Source organism: Mus pahari, chromosome 10 (genome assembly GCF_900095145.1).
Source record: "Mus pahari chromosome 10, PAHARI_EIJ_v1.1, whole genome shotgun sequence".
Taxonomy (NCBI): domain Eukaryota; kingdom Metazoa; phylum Chordata; class Mammalia; order Rodentia; family Muridae; genus Mus; species Mus pahari.
Window position 1 is genome coordinate 69,056,003 of NC_034599.1, and position 11,093 is coordinate 69,067,095.

The 11,093-nt window shown below is 40.6% G+C and overlaps 1 protein-coding gene across 3 annotated transcripts in view; it reads left to right on the forward strand.

Moving 5' to 3' along the window:
* Wdr72 (WD repeat domain 72) overlaps positions 1–3,902 on the forward strand; it is a 172,301-nt gene extending 168,399 nt beyond the window's left edge. For 2 of the 3 annotated variants that reach the window (XM_029543846.1, XM_029543845.1), the window contains exon 20: positions 2,358–3,218. In XM_029543846.1, the coding sequence (XP_029399706.1) occupies positions 2,358–2,413 (56 nt within the window). In that variant the 3' untranslated portion in view covers positions 2,414–3,218. Of the gene's footprint in view, positions 1–2,357 lie in introns of all 3 variants that reach the window. The other variant, XM_021207686.1, reaches the window with a different exon arrangement.
* The last annotated feature ends 7,191 nt before the right edge of the window (positions 3,903–11,093 follow it).

The following is an 11,093-nucleotide window of genomic DNA, read 5'->3' on the forward strand; positions in this document are numbered from 1 at the left end:
GACACCACTCTCCAACCCTGAGCTGCCTGGCTGGAGAGAACTGTTTATAAATGGGCCACTCTGCGTATGGGTCACAGCTCAGAGGCCTTGCAGAGCTTGCTCACCTGTTCCCTTGAGGGCTGTACCTTGCCCATCTTGCCATTCTGATCTTTATTGGTTCAAGCCTTATACCCAGGTGAGTGCCTGGAATCCATTAAGGTTGGCGAAGCACCTGTCTACCAGAGCATTCTTGCTATTTCGACCTTGCTGGTGAACCTAGAGGTCCGGTCTGATGGGGAAAGTAACCCCTCCGACATGTCTTTTCTTTGCAATAATTCATCAGCAGTGAGTTTGGGCTCACAGGTGAATTCTACATTTGAGCTTGTGTCTCCGACCCTATGAAGTCTCCCTACTCCTTCCCTGGCATATATATGTTCCTGAAACCTATGGGGATAACATTGATGTCTGGCAATAGAAGCGCCAAGACAGCATCACACACTTGCAGCTCCCTTCCTGCAATCCTAGAACCATTAGACTTTCTTTCCCTGGCTCTTTAAGGTCTGGCTGCTTCTGAATTTGAAAGCTTTCACACAAATGGTTTCGTGTTCATCTAGTTAACGTTTGGATAAACCTCAGTGCTCCAGACTGTTTTAGAAGGGACCCCATTCTCCACATTGCATACTCATGATGATAAAAATTACAGGGCAATATTTTCAATTGTTATGCCAATGTAAATGAAAGACCTTGGCTTAGAAAATTAACAATTTAATCTCTTAATGTTCTAGGAACAGTGCACTTAAAAATAACTTCAGGGCCTGGGATGATGTCTCAGTCAGTCGGTGCTTTCCACGCAAGCACAAGAACTTGAGTTTGATCTTTAGTATCTATGTGAAAACAACAACAGAAACAACAAACAAACAAAACAAACAAACAAAAATCAGGTATATTTCTGGGAAGGGAGACGGGAATCCCTAGACCATGCTGCCCTGCCCGTCTAATAGAATCAGACTCCAGCTTCAGTGAGAGGCCCTGTCTTAAAAAGTGAATTAGAGTATGATAAAGTAAGATGACCAACATTAATCTCTGGCCCCACACACATTAATGTGTGCACGCAGACATCTACATACAGGTAGTGTCAGCAGAAAATGGAGGACAAGAGTTTGGAAGTACAGAAAATAAAAAAAGTCTTTATTAACTTTTCACTTCAGTTTCAAAGTAGTTTATAATCTGTGTGTGTTCTGCCATTAATAGAACATTTTAGTGCTCTCTATGTAGCACGTGGTGTGTGTGGATCTATATGCATCACTGTCAATCAATAGTACATTTGCATGAATCTGATGAACAAAACTAGAATTCTCACAGAGAATGATACATTGTGAAAAGCCAAGGTGAGATTTTTTTTTTTTTTCCTTTTACTGTTCTGTCTCATGAATCACCAGCAAAAACCAGGAATCAGAAAGTAGGACAGCTACGGGACGGTCGTGTTGGAGGGGCCTGATGATGATGCATGAGGCAGAAACTGTGGACAGTGTGAGCTGAGTATCAATCATGGCCACCAAACACAGGCTTACGGCTAGGGCTGAAACCTGTTCTAGGAAAAGGAAGAACAATGTCAATAATAAAGTAATAAGTTCCTGCTGGTTTTGTTTTGCAATACCAATGTTTTAATTAATTTACCCAAAGAGAAAATGTAAACATCAGCGGAATTCATTTTAAAGCAGCATAGCACTGTAGGCAGACTCACAGGAACACACACACACACAACAATATTCATTAAAATTAAGAGCGTACTTTTTAAATTTTTGCCAGGAGGAATGAGGGCTACTACTTTGGGGTTGCATTAATAATACAAAAAAAAAAAAAAAAAAAAAAAGTTAGTGAAATCACAAGGCTCCTCCTTTCGAATAGTCAAATCAATTTATATTTATTATTCTCTCATTTTGTTAGCCTACACAGATAACTACCGAAATGCTTAAGACACACATATTTTGATTCTGCAATGAAATCCATACTCCAGCAAATATTTATAAAGACTGGCACTGAAACTGTGGTTGTAGATTGCTCTAAAAACAATTAAGCTGCCTAAAATGTGGGAGAATTTGCCTATTAAAAGCCAAATTCATCATTTTGGAAGATTGAGTTGTTGGGGCAATTAAAAATGAAAACGGTAATAATGTACGGGATTAAAATGTATATACCTGCTTAATAAGACAGGGATATTGGTTATCATATAATGTATTTTACCTCAGGGTGAAAGAAGTGCAGAAATCACAGGCAATATTCTCCCTCCTCCGTTTCCCCTTCCCTCCCGCTCCTCCTTTCTGTTCTTCTTGTTCCTATATTGCACCGAGTAACCCAGACAACTGCATTCTTTCTAGGTCAGCCAAGAAGTCGTCCATGGATAGCGAAGGTGTGCTCCTGCAGGATGTGCTAGACAGATGGAGTCCCGAAAAAGGAATTCAATCTGAACTATCAGAGAAGCACGAACACACTATCTCCTTACCATCAAATAAAAGCAACCTCGTCATTGCTCTGTAGCAGAGCCGCGAATATGTCAGCCAAAGTCTATTAAAAATGTTACCACTGATTGAGAATATCCAAATCCTAATTCAAGGCAATGATCGCCTAAGCGAGTCTCCTTCCTCCTCCTTATTTTCTGTCAATATTTGCAACAAAGAACGCCAGCCCACAGGCATAGATTTAACACCATTCCAGTTGTTCATCTTCTCAGCTCCTGAACTGCAAGAGCCAAAGGAATTCACAAGACTCTCAATTCACTGTTGCTTCAAGGTATTTAACCCAAAACCCTTACCGACTTTGCCATGTTGAGTTAGGACATATTGTTTTAGTGGGTGCTTCAATTCAGCCCAGGCCCTGCCCGTCTCATCCTTAAACATGAAATGTCCTTTAGTCAATCTTTGACACAGTATCTAGCCGTGTGAGGTCCAATCAGCATGGAGCTCTAATGACACAATGGAGAATGTCTTTAATTAAATCTTATTAGCCTCATAGACCTGGGGGAGGGGATCCTACTTTCAACACAGCAGGGCTCATCCTTTGTTAGAATAAACATCTGCAGTTCTTTTCCCAGAAAGAAGCTGGGCTATTGGGAATTCTAAAACTAAAATATGCAAAGCAGTATCAACAGAAACGGATGGAAAGTGCTCACCTGTTAAAGGGATCTGAATTTTGTGTTGTGATTTTTATTGAATACCTAACATAAAAAAAAAAATCATGAAATATTTTTAAAGTATATTTAAATGAATAGAAATATGCCCTAACTCATAGAAATATGGAATTAAAGATATGTAATATATACATATATGCATATATGCATACATGTATGTACACATATGTATGTGTGTGTGTAGTTCATATAATTTCATACAATTTTAATTCTACTTTTCTAAGAAACAGCCTCAGATCCTTGTTGAAATACAGCAGTCAGGGGGAAAGAGAGATTCAAAAAGAGAAATACATCTTTAAACTGACTTGCCCTGTAACCTTTGGGACTTCCAATTAATTATTGAGCTGGGTGAATATATCTAATATGAATATCAAAAACCTATAGAGCCTTCAAAGTAGATGAAAATACATCTTTCATGTTTCCCAAAATAACATGTCTCTGCATGAAGTCAATTTTGATTTGTACTTAAACTGTAATATGTTGTTAATAGTAATACCCATGGAAACCATTATCTTCTGAGCATTTTACCTGTTTGGATATGGCTATGAGTCATTTGAAGCAAGTTACAAACAAGTTAGGCAGTGGGGTAGATTCTGGCTTTCAAGGCCATCACAAGCATTTCGAGTGATGAAATATTAAATAAGTGCATGTCTTCTAACAAGAAAAGTTTTAATAGTTAAATCCCAAGTACATATTAAAAGTCTGGTATGTTTATTAAAAGTAGTTTTATTATTTTTATTTATATGTCCTATTATTCCATTTACAGAGAAGAATAACAGTATATTTAAATCATTGCAGTATTTAGCATATTTTCAGATCTAAAAAAAACATTAATAAATCCTTGACAAATATTTCATGGTGTCTGTAGTGCTGGGAAATCTGATATGGTGGAACCCTGACTTAACTAACCAGAGTTTTACGATTATGGAGCACCATATATTTGAGTTCATATTAATATGAACAAATTCAATTTCTAAAAGCCAACACTACATAAACAACAACAACAACAACAGCAACAACAACAAAACCCTTTTAAATGCTAGAAAAGAGAGTGCTAAAAACTGAATGCCCTCTTCCTGCTGGTTCTACTTAAGATGCAAATCCATCCCTGGTCTGTTTGAAAATGCTCCCTCTATGAGCACTGTCTTATGACCACATTTTCAGTGATTTCTATTCTAGGAAAACTAGAAGTCACCACATGACTAGTTATGCCTGTCCATTTGGTACCACTGTGCTCAAGCTAAAACTGAATGTCTGCCTTAGGTCTATCCCCTGGTGAACCCCGGAGTACATTCAATTGTTTGTACTCGGAGTCCTCCTGTGATTGTAGTGAATTGTTGGATTAAAAATAATCTTGCCTTGATTCTTGGCAATCATCTGGTAATATTTATGTCTGTGTACACCTACGTACAGGACTCTTATTCAGGGAAATGCCACATCTTCAGAAGTGCTTGCCAGCACCTTCCCTGAGCCTTGTGGAGTTGTTCCTGCAGAGGTATTGAGGGTGGAGTCTAGAAAGTGCCTGGTGCTGAGAAAGAGGCTAGCCCAGCATGTCCTGGTAGTGTGGGCCTCTCAGAGCCTCAATTCCTTGGCCTGTTGACAGGCTTCCTGGCAGTGCTCATCCAAAGGGAGCTTCAGATCATGGCTTGTGGATGGCAATAAAACACGCAATAAAAATCAAACATGTGGTATTATAAACACACAGGCAGGCAGCCTCAAGTCTCCCCGCAAACCCCTTAAACTTTAGAAACTAAGCTAAAACTTCCTGGAACCGGTTAGTATCTGGAAATGACAAGAAAACACGTTGTAGTAGGTAGGCTGACACCAGGGGGCTGGCATCTGCGGTCATGTTTATCTCCCTTGTTAGTCCAATTTCCTGCAATTTTAAAATCCCTTTAGCACTATTCAAATCAACATTTTTAGAAACTATAGTGTTTTTTCCTTGATCGTGATAATCTAGTTTTCAAAAAAATTAATGTATATGCTGTGAATTTAAAGTGGGGTGTCAGAATAGTTGAATTCCAACTGATCTCAGTCTTCATTTCGCAGAATGGTGTCATGTAATTTGAAATTTTAATTTCATACAGTTTATTTGATCAGTTATTTTAAGGCTCTTTCCGACTCCTTTGTTCTCCACAAAATGGATTCTAATGTGCATTCGATGTGCTCAAAGCTGCTGTTAACCACATAGTCTCCCCTATGTAAACATCTGTACAGTGCTTAGCATTAAAGATTTTCTAAATTAGCTGTAATCAAATTTAAACTTGTTAAAAATGTCTTGAATGTTGTCCTCCACACAGAGTTAAATGCCATCCTGGCTACATGCAGTGGCTCTTGCCTGGGTCACTTTGGTCAACAAGGATCCTGCAGACAGCATGTGGAGTAAAAGGATAAATAAAAATGACCAGTCTCCAAAGGGAGCCTGCTGCTGGACACTCCCTTCTGGCTTATATCCCTTGGAGACTGGCAGGTGTTATGTCACCTCCTAACTAGAGCAGGGACCAGGTTGAGCCTGCTCTGCCATAGCTGTCTTACCCTTGGGTTCTAACTTCCCCAGGCCTCATCTTGAAACTTAAGATATCAGACTTTTTTTTTTTTTCCAGTTCTTTGGATCTGATAAATATTGCACTAAAAATATTTGTCTTTGATTAATTAGATTTTTTTTAACCATTCCTTATTCATGGACCTGCTCCTTTAGCTTTTAGTAAATACACTGTTGCTCATCACCCCACCCCAATTGATCTGTATATAAGTGGACTGTGATGGTTGCATCATTTCTACCATGATAATTATGATACAAAAATGAGAGAGAGAGAGAGAGAGAGAGAGAGAGAGAGAGAGAGAGAGAGAGAGAGAGAATCAGGCATGTGAATACCATGTGAAACGGGTATTCATAGACCACCTGAACATGTCTACATTAGTGTGTGTATGTGTGTGTGTGTGTTTATGTGTGTGTATATGTGTCTGTCTGTCTGTCTGTGTATGTGTTTATGTGTGTGTGTGTGTGTGTATGTGTCTGTCTTTCTGTCTGTCTGTATATGTGTGATAAAAGAGAAGATTCTTGGCATTTCAGGTTCTCCCTTTTGACAGTTTCCCTAAATATTTTTACCTTATTGCTACAGCACATTTTCTGCCATCCATGGGAAAGATCCTTTCTGTCTTCTGTAGCCTGATCTTTAGGAAGGTGGTAGGGATTTTTATTCAAGGACACGAGGTCTTGAACAGCAATGACAAACAGTTCCTATTTAGTACACACCCCGCCAAAATCTGGGAAGTACAAATGCCAGCAACATGCCAATATTCATAACATTACGTAAAAGCAATGATTAGTTGGTACATCCTCCTAAAGCTATCATTTACTCACTTAGCAATCATTTTAATTGCAATTATCTGCACAGTCATCAAGATCCTGACAGTGCATATTCTAGGAGGTGTTTTCATGAATCCTTCTGAGAGAGAGAGAGAGAGAGAGAGAGAGAGAGAGAGAGAGAGAGAGAGAGAGAGAGTTTATGCTACATCCTTGACACACTACAAACTTCCTGTAAATTTTTAAAGGATTCCCTGTTAATGCTGTAGGGTCAGCTGCATTGCTGATCCAAACAAGCCTCTTTTATCTAGCATCAGAACTGTTCTATTCTTGCTCTCTCCAGTTGTATCCTGGGTTGTGTCAGCTTCCATTCTGTGTTTTGAAGTTGGGCAATGGGAGTCAGGGATACAGAGAACTCAGGTCAAGATCATTTTTTTTTCTACCTAAAGGAGGAACCCTGGGGAAGAAGTTGCCCAGTGGGGCTGTTTTTATGATAGAAGCAATTCCCTGAGATCAGTCGCTAATTCAAATAATCAGCAGGTCCCTCCTCCCCAGTCTAAGCAAAGAATTTAATTCAACTTCTTATTTGAGAATTCAAAATAACGGGGTAGAAATAAGTACTCCTCTGTTTGGGAGAGTGAAGTGGCAAGATAAATGTGACCCAGGGTATGTTCCCCCAGACAGCCAGCGCTGTCACAGGTCCCCTCTGAGAAGAGCTGATTTTGTTCATAGTCTTCCTGCCATGTAGGGGGCAGCAACACCCAAGGTTAGAAAATATCAGCCTCATTCCCTGGCTCTGGTTCAAAACATATTCTAACTGGGAAAAGAAAAAGATCCTTGTAGAAGAGAAAAGGCTTAAAGCACAAAGACAAATTCCTCTCTGTCCTCCCCTATCTCTAAAGCACTATTTTAAGGTTATACTTAAACCCGTTCCCGTAACTTGGAGACATCTGTCACTTCCCTCAATACGGAAGTCATATTCTCCTCCTGTTCAGATAGAATTTGTTTCTGCTTCTATGTTTACTAGAGTCTGATTTCTTTCCCTTCTGGCTGGAACCTTTCTCTGAAGCGAAAAGGAAAGAAACTGCTTCCATCCTTGACTGCCTACATTTCTAGGGAAATAGAGCGAGGCCATCTATGTACACATCTGGAGGTGGGGCTGGGGGAAGAACTGGAGAGCTATCTTGAGTAAATGTGAATAGACAATCATTTCCCCTGCTCTTTCTAATGAGATGTGACTGCACACATCTGTCAAATGAAGGCCACCTCCAAACCCAGAAGCCCAAGACACCTGAAAGGGAGGCCAGAGACCTCGAAGCAGGAGCCACCTGGGCAAGGAGTGGGTGTGGCCTTGCTGGGTGGTTGTGGGTCGCGTTCCTGAGGAAGCCGTATATTCAAATGTCCATAAGGATTTGGGACTTGTGTACACCCCACTGTATAACTAAAGTTTGCATTTCCTTGTACTAGAAAACTGGAGAAAAGTAGGCTGTTCTTCTGTTCCTGATACTTTGGTACAACTCATACATGTTATAGAAAACAGTTTTTGTGACGGCAGCTTCAGGATATGCTCCTTACATAGACTCAGTATGTCCACAATATCAAGAACCTACTCAGGGTTTTATGCAGGTAAGTTCATGGGAACCGACTCCCGAGGAAAGGGAAGTAAGAGAGCAAGAAACTAAGGCAGCTAGGCATCTCATCTCGGTTCTCTTTCTCCCTTCTTTTGTTCCCTCACCCAGTGGATCTCAACATTCCCAATGCTGCGAAACTTTAATGTAGACCCTCATGTTGTGGTGTGACCCACAACCATGAAGTTATTTTTGTTGCTACTCCATAACTGTAATTTTTCCTCTGTTATTAATCATAATGCAAATATCCATGTTTTTCGATGGTCTTAGGTGACCTCAATGAAAGGGTCTTTATTCCCCAAGGAGTCATGACCCACAGATTAAGAACCACTGGCTCACATTCTTATTCCCTTCTCTTTCAGTCTATGTAGTTTAGTAGAAATATTCTGAAAAATAACATGCTTATCGCAAGCATTGAATGTGAGATAAATGTTGAGCATCTTGGCTACTTGGCCTTCCTTTTCTTCTCTTAAAGGCTGTGTGTGTGTGTGTGTGTGTGTGTGTACGTGTGTGTAACTGTGGGCATATCGTACACATGTGTGAAGTCAGAAGTGTCAGTCCTCCTTTGAGGCAGGGTCTCTTATTCACCACTGCATTTGCAAGTCTGGCTGGCCCACATGTTTGTAAAGATTCTCCATTTTTCATCTTCCATAGGAGTGGAATATTTCCATTACAGACATGTGCTACCATGTTCAGCTTTTTATGGGTTCTTGGGACTTGACCTTAGATTTTCATGCTTATATAGCCAGTACTTTAGCCACTGAACCATAGTCTCAGCCTTCTCTTCACTTTCTTACTAGAAAATAGTGATTACACAATCTCACACACTATCTTGAGTTTTATTATCTTCATGTGTACATATGGACTAAAATTCACAACTATATGCATCATTTGCATATACTATTATTAGTGAATACAATATAATTAATTAAAATCAGTATGCATACCAAAATGCCTGGTTATTATCATTATTATAGACAGTTGGAATGGCACTCTGGTTCCTCGGTGGGCTTGTTACTCAGATTGGAGGATTTGGCATACACAGAGTACATAAGTAATTTTAATAAAACTGTCCTTTTAAAAGTGTTTGATGTTAACTGGATTAAAGATCAAGGGCAGTGTGGCCAAGTTTCAATAACTGATTTAAAGGCCAAGGATTTTCACAGCATGGTGGATACAAAAAAAAAAAAAAAAAAAAAAAAAACCCAAAAATAGTTAATGGTCTGTATCATAAAAGATAATCTTCCAGGAATAGTTACATCTGAGTAGCATGTGTTCATCTACGGTTGTTCAGAGCAAGCAACTTCCCCCTTAACCCCTGTCAATGCTAACATCCTGATGCTAAGATGCATGTCTGTGAGTGTCATAAAAGACCAAAGTAAAACACATATGCACCTCTAAAAAGGCATTGAGAACATAGAAAGCCAGAGCGTTCCTGGACATTAGATAATAGGATATGCTGACTTCTGTCTTCCCACACAGGGGGACATGTATTGGAAATCACTTCCTGTTAAGCTAAACTGTCAGAATGGAGCCACTCAGCTGAAAACGCAGTTCAAGGTAGGGCTGACATAGAGCCCCAGTTTCCTCCAGTGTCATCACACACCAACAGAACAAGTCTGGAACGGAAGCCTGTCCTTGGGGATCCTCAGTAAAGAGGGGTGAGATATCTCACCACACCCTGCCTTCTTCAATTCTCTTTTTCCCTGATCTGTTTAAGTGAGGGAAAACAAAGAAGAAGAGACAATATGACTGGTTTAAAGACCTTTTCTGTTGGAGAAACCCCAAATGCACACACTAATAAGAGACCAAAGGAGGGAGGCTAGAGGGAAGTTAATAAAAGTGAAAATGTGGTATATTTACACAATGGAGTACTACTTAGCTATTAAAAACAAAACAACAATATGAACTAACCATTACCTCCAGAGCTCCCTGGGACTAAACCAACAACCAAAGAAATGGTGGGACTCATGGCTCTAGCTGCATATGTAGCAGAGGATGGCCTAGTCGATCATCAATGGGAAGAGAGGACCCTGGTCCTGTGAAGGTTCTATGCCCCAGTATAGTGGAATGCCAGGGCCAGGAGGTGGGAGTGGGTGGATTGGTGAGCAGGGGGAGGGGGAGGGAATAAGGGTTTTTTGAAGGGGAAACTAGGAAAGGGGATAACATTTGAAATGTAAATAAAGAAAATATTAAATAGAAAAATGGGAAAAAGAATGAATTCATGAAATTCTTAGGCAAATGGATGGAATTAGAAAATATCATCCTGAGTGAAATAACTCAGTCACAAAAGAACACACATGGTATGCACTCACTGAGAAGTGGATATTAACCCCAAAACTTGAAATACCCAAGATTCAATTCACAGACCATGTGAAGGCCAAGATGAAGGAAGACCAAAGTGTGGATGTTTCAGTGTTTCTTAGACGGAGGAGCAAAATACTCACAGGAGAAAATATGGAGACAAAGAGTAGAGCAGAGGCTGAAAGAAGGACCATCCAGAGACTGCCCCACCTGGGGATCCTTCCCATATACAGTCACCAAACCCAGACATTATTGTAGATGCCAGGAAGTGCTTGCTGACAGAAACCTGATATGGCTGTCTCCTGAGAGGCTCTGCCAGAGCCTGACAAATACAGAGGAGGAAGCTCACAGACAATCATTGGACTAAGCTCGGGGGTCCCTGATGGAAGAGTTAGAGAAGGGACTGAAGGAGCTGAGGGGGTTTGCAGCCCCATGGAGGGAGCACTCTGGAGCTCCTGGGGACTGGACCACCAACCAAAGAATATGGAGCGACCTGTGGTGCTGGCCATATATGTGCCAGAGGGTGACCTTGTTGGACATTGGTGGAAGGAACAGCCCTTTGGCCTGAAGGTGTTCGATGCTCCAGTGTAGGGGAATGCCAGGGAGGGAAGATGGGAGTGGGTGGGTGAGTAAGGGAGCACTCTCATAGAGGCAGGGGAAAATGCCAGGGAGGGAAGATGGGAGTGGG